Genomic DNA, 21,770 nt, shown 5'->3' with positions numbered 1-21,770 from the left:
TCATTTCTGGGCTTTCAATTCTATTCTATTGATCCTGAGGTCTGTTCTTGTGCTAGTACCAAGCTGTTTTGATTACAATGGCTTTGTAATAGAGTTTGAAATTTGGTATTGATATTCCTCCAGCACTGTTCTTTCTGGTAAGGATCGTTTTTGCTATTCGGGGTCTTTTATTGTTCCATATGAATTTTTGGATTGCCTCTTCTATTTTCTTGAAGAATGAGGTTGGAATATTGATAGGTATTGCATTGAATTTGTAGATAGCCTTGGGAAGTATTGCCATTTTCACGGTTAATCTTTCCAATCCAGGAACATGGGAGTTTTTGCCACTAAGTTCTATTTTGATTTCCTTTTTCAAGTTTTTAAAGTTTTCATCATAGAGGTCCTTTACTTCTTTGGTTAAGTTAAGTCCTAGGTATTTTATTTTTTGTGGAGCTATTACGAATGGAGTTGCCTTCCTGATTTCAGCCACGCTTTTCTCATTGTTGCTTACAGAAAAGCCATTGATTTTTGAGGGTTAATTTTATACCCTGCTCCTTTGCCAAAGTTTTGAATCATCTTAAGTATTTTGGGAGTGGAGACCGTGGAATTCTTTAAATACAAAATTATATCATCTGCAAAGAGGGAGAGTTTTACTTCATCTTTCCCTATTTGGATCCCTTTTATGTTTGCATCTTGTCTTATTGTTGTAGCTAGGCATTCTAATACTAGATTGAAGAGAAGTGGAGAGAGCGGACATCCTTGTCTCGTTCCTGAGTTAAGAAGAAATGGCTTTAGTTTTTCACCATTAAGTATAATGCTGGCTGTAGGTTTGTCATATAAAGCCTTTATTATATTGAGGAATGTTCCCTGGATTCCTAGTTTTTCCAGAACCTTCCTCATTAAGGGGTGTTGGATCTTGTCAAATGCCTTTTCTACATCTATTGAGATAACCATGTGGTTCTTATCCTTGCTCTTGTTGATGTGATGAATTATATTAATTGATTTGGGAATATTGAACCAGCTTTGCATCCCTGAAATGAATCCTGTTTGATCGTGGTGTATGATTTTTTGGATGAATTGTTGAAGTCGATTGGCCAAAATTTTGTTGAGAAGTTTTGCATCAATGTTCATCAAAGAAATAGATCTATAGTTCTCTTTCTTTGATGAGTCCCTGCCTGGTTTTGGGATGAGGGTTATGATGGCTTTATAGAGTGAGTTCGGTAGTGAACTTTCTCTCTCAGTTTCATTGAAGAGTTGGAGGAGTATTGGTGTGAGCTCTGCTTTGAAGGCCTTGTAGAATAGTGCTGTAAATCCATCTGATCCTGGGCTTTTATTATATGGGAGGTCTCTTATTGCTGTTTCTATTTCAGTGCTTGATACGGGCCTGTTAAGATGGTTTAACTCATCTTGGTTTAGTTTTGGCATGTTGATATTTGCTAGGAAAAGATCCATTTCTGCCAAGTTCTCAAACTTATTCACATAAAGGTTTGAGAAGTATTCCCTTATAATGTTCTGAATCTTGGTTTTTTTCTATGGTAATATTTCCATTCTCATCTCTGAGTTTATTTATTTGGGTGTGTTCTCTTCTTTTTCTGATAAGATTTGCTAAGGGTCTGTCAATTTTGTTAATATTTTCGAAAAACCAACTCTGTTTTGTTGTTTCTATGGTTTTTTGGGATTCTAATTCATTTAATTCTGATTTAATGTTAATTATTTCTTTCTGTCTACTGGATTGGGGTTTATCTTGCTGCTCTTTTTCAAGGAGGTTCAGCTGTCTCATTAAATTTTGGGTTTTATATCTCTCCAATTTGTTGATGTAGGAACTCAGAGCTATAAACTTGCCTCTGAGTACTGCCTTTGCTGTGTCCCAGAGGAGATGGTAATTTGTGTGTTCATTTTTGTTGAATATAATGAACATTTGAATTTCATTTCTAATCTCTTCCATGACCCACTGGTGATCCAACAGTATGTTGTTCAGCCTCCATGTGTTATAGGACTTTCTTTGGTGGCTTTTGGTGTTGAGTTCTAATTTTATTCCCTTGTAGTCTGAGAGAATGCAAGGTATAAACTTCAATGTTTCTGAATTTGGACAAGTTTGCTTTGTGACCTAAAATGTGGTCTATTTTGGAAAATTGGAACTTTATTTTTTTTATCTCAAAAGTTACTTCAAGAATGTAATCTAAATTTTTAGATAACATCCTATATCCATAAATGATTTTCATAATAAAATAATCCAAGTTTCTTAATCTATAAAAGTGAGGATAATAATGCCCCATACTTCAAAATATTATTCTAGAATTAGATGCAGTAATATATGCTCTATCTATCTAGTATTTTATTTGTAACAGGCCTCCAATACCCCAACAGTCATTGTAAGCATAGCTAACCGCACTGTTTCAAGCTTTTACTTATGATCTCCAGAGGAACTAAGATTTAGGATTGCTACAGTTCCCATTTTACAGATGGAGAAACTAAGGTGTTGTTAGCCCAGTCACACAATTAGTGAATAGTGTTCTAATTCAAGTAAACTGTCACCTTTCACTATTGCTGCTCCTGTTGTCTTCTTATCCTAGTTACTGGTAAAGCCAGGACTCCCAAAGTTCAGCATCATCATCCATCTTAAGAATGCCACAAGATCATATGTATAGTGAATCTAAAATTAAGTCACTTCTGTGCCTCTCCAGTTGTAGAGGTAAATATAATAGACATTTTTTCCAAATGTGGTTATTGTAAATACAAGACTCAATATTACATTTTCTAGTCACGATTTGTTTTTCCTCTCCATTCTCTCCTCAACTCCTGTTTTTGAATATAGACTTAGCATTGTGGTAGAAAAGGATGAAATAGAAAGAAAGTGAAGCAAGGCTCAGACAGACATAGAAATTGCCTCAGGAGGTAGAGAGCAGAATTACTACGTATAATGCTTTAAGCCCAGTCAGAAAACTTCTCAAGACCCTTTCTCAAAAATAACCATTTTTAAAAGGCCTGGAATCTTGGGTCAAGGATAGAGTACAGCCCAGCCAAGTATAAGCACTGAGCTCGGATTCCAAAAGGACTAAGAGAGGGAGGGAGAGAGATGGAGAAAGGAAGGGGGAGGGGAAGGAGAGAGATTGTGTATTGGTAAAGATACAAACATGAGATTCAGGCTAAATAGAAGAAGAATCAGGACAGGGGGCAAGGGCCAAAAGGTAGATATGATTAAGCAGTAGTAGTTCAGATGTAGTCTAATTGATTTCTCAGCTCTGTAAGGGTTTCTGGAGACATTGTTACCATTGTCATCACTTGAGGGAAACAAGATTATTACTACTGCTGGCCAGGAGAAGGGTGTGTCTGTCCTGTGGCCCTCTGCTGTTCCTTGGGGTGACTTTTGTTCCCTTGTCATAAAGATGTTAGTCCCAGAATACAAGATGGCTACAGGAGAGAAAGACTCAATCAGAGACAAATGAGGAAGGAAAGCAGCAATTTGAGGTTTTTATCCTGCTTTTAGTTAACTGATAGGCCTAAGTGAGGAGTTCATTATTTTTAACAAAAGCAATTTCTACGTACCTGTGATAATTGTATGTGAAACTTTCCACTTATATTTCAGTAAGGCCATTTTAATTTTCCTCACAGCTTCCCTCTTTGACATTTTCCTTGTATCTTTCCAGAGGATTTTTAAAAGTACTCTCTATTAAAGGCTTTTGTTTTTCCTAGAAATTACGCTATAGGGAAGAGGGAATAAATACAAATTTCCCATTTCTCCTGCTAAGTAGTAAAGACTCTCAATATTCTATATTAAACAAGCATAAGAAGATTTTGTAAGGTGGAGGGGGAAAAAGGTAGGCTATGTTAGGACCTTGAGACCTAAGGCTCAACAGAGTCATAAGAGCTCTCGTTTTTCCTTTTTTATTGCATATATCCTAGACACGAAGCCAGCAACCCAGAAATGCCAGAGACAAAGAAATCATTATCTGTCTTCAGCCAAAGGTTCAGGAAAGGGGAGGGGGAAAAAAACAAATCTCTACCCTTATAGTTCTTAGTTGTAACAGACTCTTGCAACAAAAGACAGATTAATAAGAGAAAGGTATAAACTTACGAACATGAACATCTTATATACACAAAGATTCACAGAGAAATGAGTACATTTCAAAGAGATGGCCTTGAATTCAGGCAGAAATACAACTTTCACATGAAACAAACCAAAGGATGTAGGGAATTCAGGAATGGGCAGGTGCCCAGAAAAAGAAATTAAGCAAAGGAAAGGTTTGTTGTATAGGTATAAGTTGTTACCTGTCTACTAACAGAGCCTCTACTGATCCAGAGTCATCTTCCTGGCACAAACAGGAGACTTGGTATCAAATGGAAATTTCTTATAGATGAGTCTTTCCCTTTAAAAAAAAAAAAAAAAAGAAAGTGGCACTGTAGTAGCTCAAGTGGTAAGAGTGCTAGCCTTGAGCTGAAGAGCTGAAGGACAGCTCCCAGGCCCAGAGTTCAAGCCCCACAACCGACCAAAAAAAAAAAAAAAAGCCAACTCTCTAGCTCTGTCTTTGGGACTTCTCCTGCATCTACTATTTCTTAGAATAATACTTTTGCCAAGAGGAGGTTTTCTGTATTGTGATCTATTTACCACATTTTCTAAAAGCAAACTTAAGGCCATTACTGCCCTTTTTCAGACAAAGGCCATGGTAAAACTGAAGCCTCATACCTCAGAGGTCCAATGATATAATCAGACTTCACCATGCCTAGTAGTAATGAAGCACACTCTTCTACCTAGAGTCGTGATTTACCAGTAAGATAATAGCCATTCACCTCTCCCTGCTTTCCCTGCTAAAGCAGTGTCAGAAAACGAACAGCTAAAACAAAAAGTTTAAATGAGGGGCTAGGAAGGTTGCTCAGTGGTAGAGTGCTTGCCTTGCATGTATGAGGCCCTGGGTTCAATTCCTCAGCACCACATAAACAGAAAAACCTGAAGTGGTGCTGTAGCTCAAGTGGTAGAATGCTAGCCTTGAGCTTAAGAGCTGAGGAACAGCACCCAGGCCCAGAGTTCAGGCCCCACAACCGGCAAAAAAAAAAAAAGTTTAAATGAGATCACAGGTCTGATAATACCAAAGCATCCCTTGTTTTCATCCCTGTTCAAAGAAGGCTTACATTAACACAAAAACCTACTTGAATTCCATAGTAGCTTTAATCATAATAGCACCAAAGTGGAAATAACCCAGATATCTTTCAGTGGATTAATGGTTAAACTATGGTAGAATCATACCAAGAACACTATTCAGAAATAGAAAGGAATATACTAGTAATCCACACAAAACATGGATGGGTCTCTAGAGAATTATGCTCTGTGAGGAAAAAAATAAAAAGCAACATAGATATAGAATGTCATGTACACAGAATTCATAAAATGATAAAACTGTAAATAGGGAACAAAGTAGTGGTTGTCAAGGCATAAGAATGAAAAAAGGCAAAGACAGAAGTGAGTGCATTTATAAAAGAGCAATAAGAGAGATCTTTAGGCAGTACATAGTGGTACATGCCTATAATCCCAGCAGTCAGGAATCTGAGGCAGGAAAGTTAAGAATTTAAAGCCAGCCTGGGCTACATAGTGAGCCTTAGTCTCAGACTGAAAGAGAGACAACTGAATTACTTTGTAACCTCATTGTATTAATGTATTATTTATTCCACAGTGTATGTTTTCTACAGTTTTATAAGATGTTACATTTGGAGAAACTGAGTAAAGGTGGCACACCCATGTCTCTGAATTTCTTGTACTTTACAAGTGCATCTACAATTGTCTTAAAAGTTGAATAAAAATGAAAAGCATTTTCCAGCTAAGGACTTTTATTTTCTTCAATGGGATAGATGACCACTATATTCTGACTGCCTGAATTAGGTGTTCTTTTTCTCCTAGGCATAACTATTGGCTGATCATTAAGCAAGCATCTCAACCATCCTAGTCCCTAGTTTGTCTCACCGGAATCCTCAGTCACACCCTGTCTTCTCTTGCAATCATTACAGCTACCAACCATATCCCAGGCATTCCTAAGTGATTCCTAGTACCTTGCTTACTTCAAGTGGATGAAGGTCTGGCTGAGAGAGAACATTGCTTGTAATGAAAGACCTTCACCCTTGTAGTGATTAGTGGGCTCTACCAGAGCTTTTGCTGCTGTGAATGGTGAAGGCAGCCAGGATTTACAAGCCACATAAGCTGGTGGCATAGTTTTCAGGTGACATGAGGAGAAGAGTTGTCAGGAAAAAAGAAGACCAAGTCAGAGATTATTCCCAGTGGTCCTGTTGGGTACAGCAGTACATTCCTCCCACAGACCTGTTCCTCTATGGCCTGACATCCAGACGGTGACCTTTAGCTTGCCAGCTTGACTCGTAGGAGGCCTTGCAGTGTTTGCACATTATGTAATGTCTGTGCTTCAGTACAGATCTTGCGGAAACAAATGGAGGAAATTTGCAAGTCCAAATCGTGGATAATAAGTCCTGCCTGATCTAGATAGAAACTTTTTCTGTATTCTTTATGCACTCATTTTTTGTTGTTGTTGTTGGTATAAAGTCTGAAAACTTCAAGAACCAAACTATTCAAATATTTCTAGTGCTGCTGTTCTTTGGCAAAGATGCCCCATCCTTTCTTGTAGGCTGGAGCTAGATAATCTTCTCCAATATGAGTAAGTAAAACATCATTTTCTAGCCAGCATTAAGAGAAGAGTAGCTCTAAGTTAGTTACCAGAGAATTATCAGGATAAATTCTGTAACTAGATTGTTTTAAAAGTTATTTTAAAGAACATGGATTTTCTCCTCTGTAATCTCAATCCTGGAATGTTTGCTACTACATATTTTCATTAAAATAGATGTTATTCCACTTCATGAGAAATAGACTTTCCAAGACAGCTAAATTGGATTTTCTGATCAAAGTAAAAGAAAATATATTTTAGCTCAGCAGTATCACAGGTCAAATAATTAACTTTTTAAAATATTCGAAGGTCTTTTCATTCAGCTAAATTGGTGTTTTAGTTCCTTTCAGTTACCTAACTAGAAAAACATAGCACAGAGATATAGGGTTATGTTACCTCGTTGAATACCTTCTTGTAAATGAAACTTTAATCATTCTTATACTTAATGTGGAAATATAACATTTTTAAACATTTACAATTTTATATTTAAAATGACTGAACTGTTTAGCAAGCTAACATAAGCTTCACTAAAAGAATCACAAATCCTTGAGTTCTTGGAATATTTTAATCCAGTTCCAGAATAATTTTTTTAACAAGAACTCAGAATCCCATGTTAACTATTCACTCATTTAAATGAGAAGCTTGTGAAATCTGTTTATGAAACCCAACTACAATGTTTAATGATATATAGAAACAGCCTAAAATCCAGGAATGAGGAAAAAATTGTTTGTCAGTATTAGATTTAAAACCAAAGGTGACTACATATGAAGCTGAGATAGCATCACTTGTCTAAAACTAAGACATGCTAATATCTTACTATTTTTCTAAATGAAATTTTGATTGTTTTTATTTTTTATTAAGATTTATATTAGCATCTTAGTTGTACAAGTGAAGGTTTCACTGTAGCATTTCCATACCTACAATGTAACTCAGTTGAACTTCCCTCTTCTAGCTCTCCCTTATCTGCCCTCCTCCCTTCTTAACACAATTTGAACAGGTTTTATTGTTCTATTTTCATTGTTCTATATATTCTGTTTCTATTTTCCATGCATACAAAGTATTTCGATCACTTTCCTTTAACTTCTTTTGTGGCCCACTCTACTCCCTCTTGTATCTGTCCCCCAATGTAGCCTGTTTTCATTTTCTTTTTTCATTTCATTTTTAGAGTGTTTAATTGTACAAAGGGGTTTCATCATGATAATATATGCACATATATTCACACATACACATATTATGATTTAGTCAGATTAAGCTCATCTGTTGTTCTTTCCCCATCCCCCTTCCATTGTTTAATAGTGTTTAGCAAGTTTCCTTATACAAGCTTCATATATAGACACCATGTATGTTGATATTTGCTTATGTTTTTACATTATCTTCCAGCTTAAAGAGTTTTTGAAATCCCTTTAGTTGTGTTCTCTTCACTGTGGTGAACACACTGTCATTTGGGTAAAGTATCTGTCTACAGACTGAAAGGAGGACCCTAATAACCAGAAGCCCAGCTGTAGAGAAGCATAATAAAATACATAAATAAGAAACATTTTTCCAAATCATAAAGAACTTTTAGAATGAAAGAACTTCTTTTCTGTGTCTAGTTTCTACTTTGTTAAAAGCCACATCTGGCACCACTGGAAAAGATGGAAAACAAGCTGAAAAAGATCATAAGGAATTACTAAACAGTTTTCCCTTGTTCAGCAGCTTTACCTACACTTCTAGTTTGGCTTAATCTTCGGACAGACTCCTCCTGTCTGATGCCTTTCTGACTTCTCACCTTGCTCTGACCAAGTTTCTCTATCATTTTTAATCTCTGCTTACTTAGCTGCTGCTCATGTCTCCAGGGTCTTCCAGTCTTACAATATGTCCCTAATCCTGCCACGGTGCACCTTTGCCTGACTCAAGCATGCCTAGCTAATCTTGCCATCTCGGAGATGGGCAGATGTTTGAGAAGGGTACTTGGAAAATCTCTTTTATAGTCAGCTACTACTTCTACCTTCTCCCAGGGAAGCTGTGGATGTGTATAGATATGCCATGATGCCACCCTCCTCCCATATTCAGTATCAATCTTGTGGAAGGTAAGCAGAACATCTCCACAAGCACCCAGAAAATGCAAAGGACATATTTTCACTTTTCATCTGCTGGGATTGAGTTTGACTGTAGTTAACAGAAAACTAAATCACAGTGGCCAAAGCATATAGCTGTATGCAGTCAAGACTGAAGTAAACAAATGTCCCACTGGGCCTTCAGAGATGCGGGTTTTCTATATTTCCATGCTGTTATCCTTTAGTATCTAGGCTTCTTCCTGCTCAGTATCTCATGGTCACATGATTGCTCTTGCAACCTTGTGCCTCCCGTATAACACTGAAAGAAAGGAAGGGAACAAGAGAGAAAAAAAGGCTTGTCCCTGATTACCTTTGACTTATTAATAAAGAAAAGACTCACATGATTGTAATCCCATCTCTCCAGAGGCTAAGGAAGATGTTGAGCTTGAGGTCAGCCTAGGGAAGAGAGGAAAGAAGGAGGGAGAGATTCTTTCCCAGAATATTCTTCCTATAAACTAGAAGCCAGTAAGTCATTGTTTTGTCTTTCATGTCTAAGTAGAAGCAGTCACGGGAACTGAGGGGGTTTGTTACTGGCTTTTGGAGAAGTATATTGTATACTACTAAGTATACATTGTACACTACTACAGCTCCAATTCAAGACAGTCCTGAGACTCATCTTTTTATAAGTAAATCACCTCCCAACACCTCATTCAGGCATGTCACCCCAATCTCTGACTGAAATCCACTGTAATTAAAATACCATAGCCTCCTTTCCCCAGAATGTCATTGGACTTCATAGGCTCTGGTGTGATAACATCAGATTAGGGTCTGTAGTTTATTTCCTAATTGCTGCTTGATTTGAAAGCATGTCTAGATATCCCTATTCATACTAGAGTCCATCTCAATTCACATAGTGACTAGTGTACTTTATTAACTTTAAAGCTCACTTAAAATAAAAATTTTCTTGTGGTGCTAGAAATCAAACCTAGAGCCTTGCATATGCTAGACAAGCATTCTACCACTGAGCCACATCCAAATAAATCTTTACTCTGTCACTTCTTTTAGTCTTTCCCCAGCCACTCTTCCATCATGGAGATGAGTATACCAAACCCATTTCATATCTACCAAATCTCGAAATGAGATGAAGTTTTAAAAGAGATGAAGTTTTACTTGGATTATTTTGTACATATAGAATCTGTCAACCCTTTTAAAGAAGTTCAAAGTGCCTAGAAATATCTTTGCCAGAATAGAGCATAACAATCACATTTTACACTGCAATATACACAGCCATATATGGCAAATTTCCTATCTCCACAATTCACCTGTCCTGATTAACTGTGACCATCTATAGGAATTCCCTTTGCTTTAGCACCATTGATCTTTTCTACCAATATGAAGGCAAAATAAAATACCAGGGCATTCTACTTGGAAATTGTACTAGTTTGACTTTCCATCTCTATGTTTTGCTTTATGATGTTATTTATGCATCTCTTTATATAATCTTGCAGTATATAATTTTTTTTTGGTCATGGGGTTTGAACTCTGGGCCTGGGCACTGTCCCTCAGCTCTTCAACTCAAGGGTAGCACTTTACCACTTGAGCCATAGTGCCACTTGCAGTTTTCTGGTGATTTACTGCAGATAAGAGTCTCACAGACTTTCCTGCCAGGGCTGGCTTTGAACTGCAATCCTCAGATCTCAGTCCTTAGCCCCCTAAGTAGCTAGGATTACAGGCATGAGCCACCGGCACCTAGCACATGTAATTATAATAATTAGTCCTTATTAATTATTATTACTTATTGCTTACATTATCCCTGTATGCTTTGTGTTCATGTAAACTAGTTTCTGGTTAATCTCAAGAAAAACTTTTAAAGTTGCCCTCTTTCCTGTAATTTATACCACTTATACACTACTACCTTCTAGGTTGGCTTATCAAGTGTGAGCATACTTCAGCCTCTAGTTCTTGTGATGTCAGCTAAGGACCACTTCAAATCAGGCAGCAAACTTTTCCTCTCTACACCTCTTCAAAACACTTGACCAACTGCCACTTTCAGGCCATTCCTATTTATTTTAACAATCCTTCCTCACACACATATGCAATGAAGCTAGAACTAGCTCCAACACAGGAGAAAATGAATGAAATGCCTTTAAGTTACTGGAGTACATTACAGGGGACAAATGTGAAAAGTGTTTACTCTATCATGGAAGGAATATCATAAAAACAGACACAGTGTGGGAATGATACTTAGGAGAGATCAGTTCTACCTAGATAAGTAACAGAAGAACATACATGAGCTTGGATCTGAAAAGGACTTGGGATTTTTCTAGGCTGACAAAATAGCATCAAAATAGACAATGGGAAGGACAGAAGACAGCCTTCTGGCATTGATTATGTACCATTTGGGGAAAATGGCAGTGAAAACATTTGAAATGTGAGATGAAGGCCCTATTGAGCTTCAAATTTTAATCCTCACTTTTCAGCTATCCTGAACTTCTCAGCTCCTGCTCTAATTTGATGTCCCATCACAACATCCATATGTTGAATAGATGTTAGATGATGATCGTAGCAAGTGAATTTTAGACTCCTCCAAGTCTTTTTTATACCTGTGTTTAGATTTTTAGTGAAGGAAAATAAGCAATTTGCTTTCTTATAAATCATTCCCTCTCCATGTTTTTATTTCCATTACTCCTGGTACTAAACATTTCCTTCACTATGGGCCTTGAAGTGCTCTGAATTCTGCTGTATTTCCAGGAATGTTGTTGACCGTTGTTGCCAAGAGAAATGTGTTTTCCACTTAGGAAATTACACTTCTATTTGGTATTATTATTTCTGAGCACTGAATTGCATTATGAGCATTTTTGAAGAATGACAAAGATGGCTTCTTCAGAGCAATTACTGAAAAAGGAACTAGTATTGTGTGCTTTTTATATGTTTTTATATTATTATTATTACATATGTAGATGGGAAATTAGCAGGACAAAATAAGTAACAATAAGAATAAAGTTAATACATTCCCCAATGAAGAACTGGTTTCCAGAAATATAAGACTCCTTATAAATTATTTGAATTAAGTTTTTTTTCTAATTTAAGAATGACAAAAAAAGCTTAAAACACAAATGTATACTTACCTGAATTGTCACAAAACAGAATTCCATAAATACCACCCCACCAAAAAGTCACCAATGCACAGATCCCAAAGGCCTCCCCTCTGCCTGTGCTGATCTGAACTCCCAGATGTAACTACCACCTTGACATCTAGTTACATTATTTAATTTTACCTGGTTTTGAATTTTGCCCTATTCAAATTACCTAATGTACATTCTCTTATGGCTGGCTTTTTTTATACATAGTGTTTACAATGTTCATCCATGTGCTTTGTGATTCTTTTCATTTCATTGCTCTATACTTTGCTCTACACTTTTATTACTCTATAATTGATTACTCTTTTCTCAGAGATCACTGTCTTTGCCCACTATCCAGAATCTCAAAAACTTTTTTTTCATATATTTTGTCTTACTTTTTTAGTTGTTTTTAGGAAGGATGGCAAATCTTGTCCCTCTTACTCCATTTTACTTAGAAGTAGAACTGTGATTTCCATTTGAAATCAAAATTCAGTTGAGATTTCCATCTCTGAAAACATTTTTATTTCATAGAAATCTACTGTATATGTTAAATTTCATAAGGATTTTTTATAAGCAGCTTAAAGTCAAAATTTTTTCAGTAACAATGGCTGGAGTATTTCCTATAAAACTTTATTATTAACAAAATGCCAAGTACAAGGTATGGAAACTGCACATTTAATTCTACAAAACCGTATACTTCAAAATATATAGGTGTGGCCAGCCCAGAAAGCATCTCCTATGGCTGCCATGCACCAAAGTTAGGCCTTCCCACACCACACCAGGTTTCAAACTGCGTGTACAATCTTCTGTGATAAGAGAGGACTGACTGACCTTGGAGGACATCTGATATTAGCATCAGTTATCTAGGTTATCATAGTTATCTAGGTAGTAGGTAAGATGTAAGCCTATATTACTATAGGAATTTCCTTCCCCAACCCTATCTCCACCACCTTGAAGAAACAAGTACCAAGTTCAACTTGGTTCACTTAGTCCAACTTCTGTAACATAATCCTCCTGTAGATTCTGGACTATCTATAATGACATCTTTATAGGAAGGTTAATTAAAGGTATGTTGCTCTAGGAAACATTTTGTGTTTCTGATACAAGAAACAACCATTGAATTGACTTGATTATAGGATCTCTGGAAAAGGGTAAGGATAAGTTTACAATGACAGAGTAATGCTTTATCAATAGTCAATTATCCATGTTTTTTGTGTTGATTTCAAGTGCCCTGAGTTGCAATAGGGAAAATTCCACCTAAGAGAAAAGTGCACTAATGAGGACTGCCACTGGGGCTTTTATTTCATGTAGGAGAAAGCACTTGTTTGGCATTCAGTCTGTTGGTAATAAAACCCAAACAGGCTGTGTCTACAGTGAAGGGAGAGGAACAAGTCCTGTGTACCCTCTTGACTAAATGAGTCTACACTGCAGATAAAGTGCTTTGGAAGTACTGGGTCAAGAATGCAGAATCTCAGCTGAGGCTAGCCTATCCATGTCACTCAGTGACCACCCCATTATAAAGAATTGCTGGGGATGGATGGCTGCCCATCAAGACCTGCTGTAACAGAAAAGAAACTTGGCATCCTGCCTGTATCTCAGTGAAAGAATTCTATCCAGAAGTGAACAGAGGTCTAGGAACATAGGATCTGGACTTTCAGAAAGTCAAAGCTAGAGGAGGATACATGAAAAGATGCTTTTCTTCAACTTTATAGCTCCTATCTCTGAAGGAGAAATAATAGTATACCAATTTGTCATGAAAAAATAGGAAACAATTATCACAGAAGGAAAACATGGGCATCTACCAGACACGTTTATTAAATGAAATCTTTTCAAATCAGTAAGACAGTTGTCCTTCATGATTTTGTAGCTCTGAACAGCAAGCAAGTAATCTAAGTCTGGATCAAAATTAAAGATTGATAAAGAGAATCAGGTACTGCTTTAAGAGCAGATTGCTTTATATGATGCAAGTACATCAGGAATTTCCTCAAGATAAGAGAGACCAAAACAGAAATACAGGCTCAAAGAAAGGAAGGCTCCAAGGAAATGGATAATGCAACAAACAGGAAAAAGCAGGGGGAAGACATTTGTTAAAAGCTCTTTAATCTCAGAAAGGTGACAAAACATCTGTAAAACAAAGAAAAAAGGCTATGAAAATGGAAAAAGAACAGGAAAATCTTTGCTGAAGAGACAGTTGAAGAAATCTTCTAGAGAATAAGGGAAATATAAAGAGAGAAAGGTTTAGAAAAACATATAATTTAGGGCTGGGAAGTTGGCTCAGTGGTAGAGTGCTTGCCTTGCATGCCTGAGGCCCTGGGTTCGATTCCTCAGCACTACATAAGCAAAAAAGAAAAAACCCGGAAGTGGCACTGTGACTCAAGTGGTAGAGCGCTAGCCTTGAGCTAAAGAGCTGAGGGACAGCGCCCAGGCCCAGAGTTCAGGCCCTACAACCAGACCCAAAAAAAAAAAAGAAAAACATAATTTAACAAATGAATCTCTGAGGCCTAATAGCCTACTAGTAGAAGTTCCAGACAGAAAAGGCAGAGAAAATAGGACAAGAAATTATCAAAGAAATAATGGGGGCGAAGGAGGAGGGGGCGGAAACATTCAGAAATGAATTCAATGAGTCTAGGAATAAATGAGCCCACTAGGTGTCTGGCCCTAATATATTAAAAATTCCTATGAATTGGTGTTCCTACAGAACTGAGATGAAGGTACTAAGAAGAGTTCTTGAGCTTAAGAGTAAAGGAATGAGGGAGGTGGGAAGAATTTGAGGGAAGTAGTTACATTCATAAAAACTAGAATTGTAGCCACTAACCTTGGATGCTAGATTGTGGAGGGTTGGCCATTCCTAGCTTAAACTTCTATACACAGCCAAACTATAAATCAATGCAAAAAAAATTAGGTATGTAAACATTTATAAAATCTAACTAATGTGCTTCAGTGAAAAAATAAACCAAAGAAAGACAGTCATGGATAGAATCTGCAAAACAAAGAATCTAGTCCAGAAAAGCCCACAGGTGACAGCTATGTAGCAAGTTTGGAGAGCAATCAGTTTAAGATAGGCAAAAAGAAAGAAAGAAAAGGAAGGCTCTACAGGAAGAAGGATGTGATAGACAAATAATTGGGTCTGTTGGTTACTTGGGAATAAAATTTGATGGAAGTCTGCAAACACTGATAGATTGTTGAAGAAAAAAGAGAATTTTTGTGCATGACTAATGAAATAATTAATTATAGAAAGACAGAGCATATACAAAAGGAAAAAAAGAAGCACTGTCACCAGTAGAAGGGAAGAAGGTAAGAGGAAGGGCAAGCAAATCCCCTGAGATTCCATTAACCACAAATAATCACTGTGATTATTTTGTTCTCCATCTTTTCACATATATCCCAATCATACACTGTTTCTACAACAATGAGATCACAAGACATTTTTGTAATCTCCTTTTTATGATACTCTTAAATATGTATTTGACATTCTATATTCATCACCATAGAGTATATATAGTAGGGTAATTGAGTGGATGAACTGTAATGTAGTAATCAAGTTCCTGTTGCTTTAATTCATTCAGTTATTATAAATACCTTTTGTTTTGTTAGGAAAACAAAGATATTCTGACTTTGGAAATAGGACTTAAAGCTTTATATTGCACTTGTTTAATGTGTAGCTATAGTCTAAAGGTCCAGTCTCAACTTAAGAAAGTAGGCTAAGAAAATACAGGATATGTATTCTAGTATGCTTTCCTTTAAGAAGTCATCAAAAACAACACTCAACAAAACAACAGAGAGAGAACCACAGGCAAGCACCACTATGAGAGGGAACAACAAACTAGATCCCCTACCCATGCTAGCTTTCTCCCTCAAAAGTTATCCTCAGCTGCATAGGGCTTCTACAATCCTCAGCTAGAGAAAGTGTCTGCCCTGCCCTTTCTGTCTGAAATGTTTCTTCCCCCAGTGTTAGCTGGCCCAACCCCTTCTTTTCATGTCAGTCTAGTTCAGACATCCCTCTTTGAGGCACTCCAGTATACTTTACACATCTCTGCACAGTCTATCTCCTTAGCTTATTTTGGTCTCACATTGTACTATGTATTTGTTTGTTTGTATTTGCCCATCTTCAACATTAAAAATGTACTAAATTTAGCAAGATCTGTTCATTTCCATATGCCATATGTGTTACCTGCATATGTCTCTCTCATGGCCTTACTAATATATCAGCACTTGACCTGTTGAAAAGGGGAGAAGTGTGAGTTTACAAAACTTAATTCATGTTTGTGTTTGTTTTGCACATTCTAAGTATCTGGCTTTTTGTTTGCTAAATGTAGCTAATGCTGCCTACCTTGGAGCCCAAGAAATGATGCAGGTGGTGAAGAGAGATGACGAAACCATAAAGAAGAATTTATCCAAGGTAATCGATCACTTAAATACTACAAGCAATTAATTAGATACACAGAAATTTTATTGAGAATGAAGGGCTGGAATTCTGTATGACCTTAAAGATTTGTCAGTTTATACAGAGTTCTACTTCTAGTTCAAATTAATGTTATCCCTAAAAGTTACATAGTGCAAGTAAAGCTGGTTAGCTACTTGAATATACTTTGTCACCTATTTTATTGAACTTGTTTTTAGAATTCTTATCTATTTTGACAATGCATAGTACTAAGGAGAATTAAAATTATTTGTATGATAAGATTATGTTAAAACATAAATAGTGTATGACATGGTGACTGGTAAGTTTCTTCTTTCTTACTCTTAAGCCATTAGAGTAAGACTGTCTTGTTTAATGCACACAAAAAAGAAAGCAGTTTTCTGACTTGGGCCCCAGTGGCTCCCACATGTAATCCTCGCTACACAAGAGGCTGAGATCTGAAGCTAGAGATGCAGCGACCGCCCAGGCAGGAAGGTCTGTGAGACTCTAATTTTCACTAAAATTCTTCTCGCTGGGTTAGGGAGGGGGAGGAGAGAAAGGAAGAGAAGAGAAGAAAAAGGAAAGGGAAAAATTATTACCTAAAAGGGAAAATACTTATGCCAACTGAATGTTGAATAATATTTAAGACATATTAAATAAAATATATTAAACGGTGATTTCACCTATTCCTCTATACCATTTATCATAGTTACTAGAATTTTTTCTTGTTGGTTGTGGGGCTTGAACTCAGGGCCTAAGTGCTGTCCCTGAGCTTTTGTGCTCAAGGCTAGCATTCTACCACTTTGAGCCATAGCTCCACTTTCAGTTTTCTGGTTGTTAATAGGAGATAAGAGTCTCACAGACTTTCCTGCCTTGCCTGGCTTTGAACCTTGATTCTTAGATCTCAGCCTCCTGAGTAGCTAGGATTACAGGCATGAGCCACCAGTACCTAGTTACTTAATAAAAAAAATTTTTTTAAGTTGTGCATGTTACCAAGCACTGATTGAAAGAAATTATATTTATTTCTTTGAAATATTTATATCTTTGAAAATATTTTCAACATATTGAAAATTCATCTAGAAAGGACTAACAAATGGCTATCTCTGTCTTATGGCCAGAGTGGGCATTATATTTCTTAAAGAGCAGTTTAGATCTATTTAGATCTATCTAGAGATAGATCTAAATCAGAAGGAAGCCCTCATTTTTTAATGGAGAAGGCTAAGAGCCACAGGAGAGAAACTTTCCTCCAAGGCTCTAAACTACTAACCATCAAAGCATGTGAAAATGCAAGAAAACAGAATTTTTCTTCCCAGTTAAATTGTAAGCTCATCTGTTTTCAAAAATACATTTTAAGTTCTCCAGGGTAGAAGTTCATAAAAACAATTCAACTCTCAGTTTATAATAAGAGTGGCGGATACTCACTTCTAAAATTCACACTTGCCAAATAACTGGACCCATCATGTGTCGGAGCCTGTCTTACCACCTGGGGAAGCCAGCTGCTATAAAATCCTCATCACTTCTAGATCCTGGTGTATGTTATGCTCAGAAAGAGGTCAAAGAAAGGTGCTAACTTATTCCTGTGCTAAGTTAAATCCATATGCAAGTTTAATCATTCCCAGATAGAGGTTTGTTCATACTGTGTCAGGACTGTAAGTTTACTGAAACTTTTATGGAGAAATATGGGGGTATAATGGTAGGTGGCAGACATTTCAAGGTTAGTATTAACACACAGTCACACGAATGGACTTTATGGGAATAATTTTGTTTCTAAGACAACATTAAATGTACTTACAGAATTTGAGGAAACAAGACATTGTTTAGTTTAATGGTCCTCAACTACCTTGAAGTTTATTGATTGTGTTTTCTACCAGTTAAATTTGAGCCCTCCACTCAAATAGTACAATTGCAGTTCCTAAGTGAAACTAGGTACAAAGAGACAGGAAGTTTATTGCAGTTTTTTGTTTCTGTACTGAAAAAGATGAAACATGATATAATTCAATATTGATAAAAGTTTAATCAACATAATATACCCTAGTCTGCTTGAGAAAATAAGGAAAGTCAACAGAGCACATGGTTATTTCCGAGTCAAAGCACTGATTCTTGCCTTCAAAATACTCTTTAAAAGTGCTCAACTTGAAAAACAATTCCTGAGATTAGGAATGAGCTTTTTTTTTTTTTTTGGTCAGTAATGGGGCTTGAACTCTGGGCTTGGGTGCTGTCCTTGTGCTCTTCAGCTCAAGGGGAGTGTTCTACCACTTGAGCCACAGCACCACTTCTGGTTTTCTAGTGGTTTATTGGAGATAAGAGTCTCACGGACTTTCCTGCCCAGGCTGGCTTTGAACCGTGATCCTCAGATCTCAGCCTCCTGAGTAGCTAGGATTATAAGCATGAGCCACCGGGCACCTGGCATGAACTTATTTTAGATATTCTAGTCAAGGACATTCTATCCCATTTCCATCTAAAGAAAGATCCTCAGAAACTTCACATTTAACCAAGGGTCTCCAATATGAAGAGTTATTGAGCCTCATATCACTGCAAAAATTATGTCACATATCTGTTATTCAACTGAAAGCAAATACTGTGAAAAAACAAATATTGTGAAAAAACATCCTGAAAAATAATTAATTGTGTCATCTAGCCAGGAATCTATGAGAAAACCAGTCTAAAATATTAGCCTCACTGCTAATCTTGGAGAAGATTTTCTGATTCTCTCTCCTACCCTAGAATATTCTCATACTATAATCAGTAAGTTTGGGTTCTAGGTTCAGATTTTCTACCACTGATTTCCATTGCCCACATGAAGAGAACTTTTAATTCTTTGGGAAATTGACTTTTTTATTTCTTTTGGCGTGCTAGGATTCAACCCAGGTTCTCATATGTTTGCTAGACAAGTGTTGTACTACTGAGGTATACCTACAGAATGGAAATTGGTCTCTGAAATGTCTACTGGGTTAATGATTTTCCTTCCAAAATCTAGAGACTTTATACTGAATAATGGACATTTGTATTTGTCTTAGTGCTTTGGGGCTGGGTAGTAATTTCCCTTGCCTGAAACAAATATATCTAATTTATAGTTGTTTCTGAAAGATTATATTATGGTGTGGCATCATAGGTGTGTTATTTCTTCACCTGAGTGAACCTTATGTGTTCTTTATAACTTGACTTCATCATCATCTGCAGGAGATCTTGCCTAGCCTGTTTTAGCAAGATGTCCTAGCTCTTGGTTCTCATGGCTTCATGTGTAAAGTTGTAATACTGAATCTGTCACACCATATATAAATGATCAGCCATCCCCTCTCCCCAACGTTGGAGTATGGAATTGTTATTCTCATCTTAAAATCGCCAAGTCCCAAGACAATTTTTAATATCTGATAAGAAGTCAGTAAATAAATCTAAGGAGCCGGGCGCTGGTAGCTCACACCTGTAATCCTAGCTATTCAGGAGGCTGAGATCTGAGGATCACGGTTCAAAGCCAGCCCGGGCAGGAGAGACCGTGAGACTCCTATCTCCAGTAAACCACCACAAAACCGGAAGTGGCGCTGTAGCTCAAGTGGTAGAGCGCTCGCTTTGAGCTGAAGAGCTGAGGGACAGCGCCCCGGCCCAGAGTTCAAGCCCCACGACCGACAAAAAAAAAAAATAATAATAAAATAAAAAAAATAAATAAATCTAAGGAGATGAAGTGGGAAAACAGATTGATGGGTATTCTACCAAAATAGTTTAAAAACTAATTTGTGGTTAATAATGGACTCACCTGTATTAACACAATTGACTAGCATGATATAATAGCAGTTGGAATTACTATCAAAAGCTTGTAGTGATGGGTATCATTTAATTTTTTTTTAGTTATCTGCAACAAATTTACTATAATTTGAAAATACCTATAGTTTCTATAAGTGACAAAATATATTACTGATATTAGGGGCTTATTGTCTGTATTTATAACTAAGGAATCATTAGATTACAGTTAAAAGTAAATACAAATATAGATATTCCTTTTCTAAGTTTACATAACTTACCTCAACCCATGGACCTTCATGGACCTGCACAGGTAATGAAGCCCTGCATTTGAGAAATGAGAAAAGGCCCGATCGCTCAGTATGATGGCTTGGGCACTAGCCTGAGAGCAAGCCATGATATCTGTACAAAAGAGATTAAGTTGTTGGGGAGCCATTGAAAGATTCTAGTAAAAGATTAACAGTTGGGATATTGTTCAGAATACTTGACCATTATATGTGATAGAGCCACTGACCAATCAGAACATGAACCAGCTGCCAACAGTCAATTCAGAGGCACCAGTACATATCAGTTATCCTAGGAATGGGGAATTAACAAATCACAGTCATTATTTTGGGAGAAATATGCAGCAGGATATTAGAAAGCAATGAAATTGTAAGTAGGCAGACCATTTATATACCCCCCCCCCCCCAAAAAAAGGGCCAGTGGGTTTGGGGATGGGAAGATTTAGGTGGTAAAAGCAAAGGCACTTAGTGTGAATAAAGATAGTAATGGAGATGGAGAAATCTAGGATTATTTCTGTCTGTAGATTTGGTAACACAGAAAGGAGAATTAGCTTAAAGGTTTGGAAGGTGGCTGGCTGAGAGTGTAGTTTATTTTGGTACTTAGGTTTGAGATACCTATGGGACATCCAGGTAGGCACATGCCTGACAGCCCAGTGTATGGTATGAAGCTTAAGAGAGTACTGTTCCAATTTCATTTTGACATGAGAGGCCTGTAGTTGAAGCCAGGAGCTTGGATGGTGGCATTGTACTGATGTGTGTGTATGCAGTATAGGAGAGAAGACCTTTAAAGATCAGATCAGTCCCTGAGGAGCCCAAAAGAACTGGGGCAATGGGTGGGAGGGAGTAGGAGCTGATGAGAATAGAAGGGGAATGGAGTTACAGCTGAGAAACAGGATGGAATAAACCAAGGGAAGAAAATTGACTTCATTTCACCACTCCAGACCCAATTTGTCTGGGAGCCTCTGGAGTCTGCTCCGCTTCATAAGGCACCTGGTGTATCTGAGGCAGTGAGGAGGTCATTGTTCTAAACGATAGAGGATACATGTCTCATTCATACAAAAGTGAATTCGTATTTGGTTATAAACTTGAAGTTTTCATTTAAAACTCACTGAGGAGGGAAATTCTAAACTGCCGTGACCATCTTTGGCCCAAACTTAAGGAAACAGCTGTTCTAAGCTACTTCCAGACTGAATCTGAGTTTCACTGTCAGTACACAAGAGTCTGGAATTGTTCACATGGAGTGCAGCATTTGGGTGAAAGTGGGCAACAGTAAAGGGCCTGCCTGTAGGGCATGTCTCTGCCTCCGAGGGCCAGGCTCAGTCTGGGTGTACCTTGAAAAAGAGGCAACATGTCCTCAGGAGCAGGAGCCCTCTGCCCTGCTCTCTCCCCATCCTCTCCTTAGTTTGCCTGGTGCATGCTGTTTTTAGGAACAACCCTGCTGCTGCTTGCTGAATGGACATGCAAATCCTTCTGACATGCACACGTCCTGCTTGGTGGAGCACAGGAAGTGCTCCCTGGACCAACTAACCAGTGCTGCCTTTCTGCGGAGCCTGAAT

The 21,770-nt window shown here is 37.4% G+C and overlaps 1 protein-coding gene across 3 annotated transcripts in view; it reads left to right on the top strand.

Annotated features, from left to right (window-relative positions):
* Nucleotides 1–21,770, top strand: part of Ldah (lipid droplet associated hydrolase) — a 90,109-nt gene that overhangs the window by 58,528 nt on the left and 9,811 nt on the right. For all 3 annotated transcript variants that reach the window (XM_042680801.1, XM_042680800.1, XM_042680802.1), the window contains exon 6: nt 16,113–16,195. In XM_042680801.1, coding sequence (XP_042536735.1) covers nt 16,113–16,195 — 83 coding nt within the window. The remainder of the gene's footprint in view (nt 1–16,112; nt 16,196–21,770) is intronic.

This window comes from Dipodomys spectabilis, unplaced genomic scaffold (assembly GCF_019054845.1).
Source record: "Dipodomys spectabilis isolate Male_0828 unplaced genomic scaffold, ASM1905484v1 ptg000066l, whole genome shotgun sequence".
NCBI lineage: Eukaryota > Metazoa > Chordata > Mammalia > Rodentia > Heteromyidae > Dipodomys > Dipodomys spectabilis.
The sequence above is the reverse complement of the archived record's forward strand: the minus strand, read 5'-3'. Positions and strand labels throughout refer to the sequence as shown.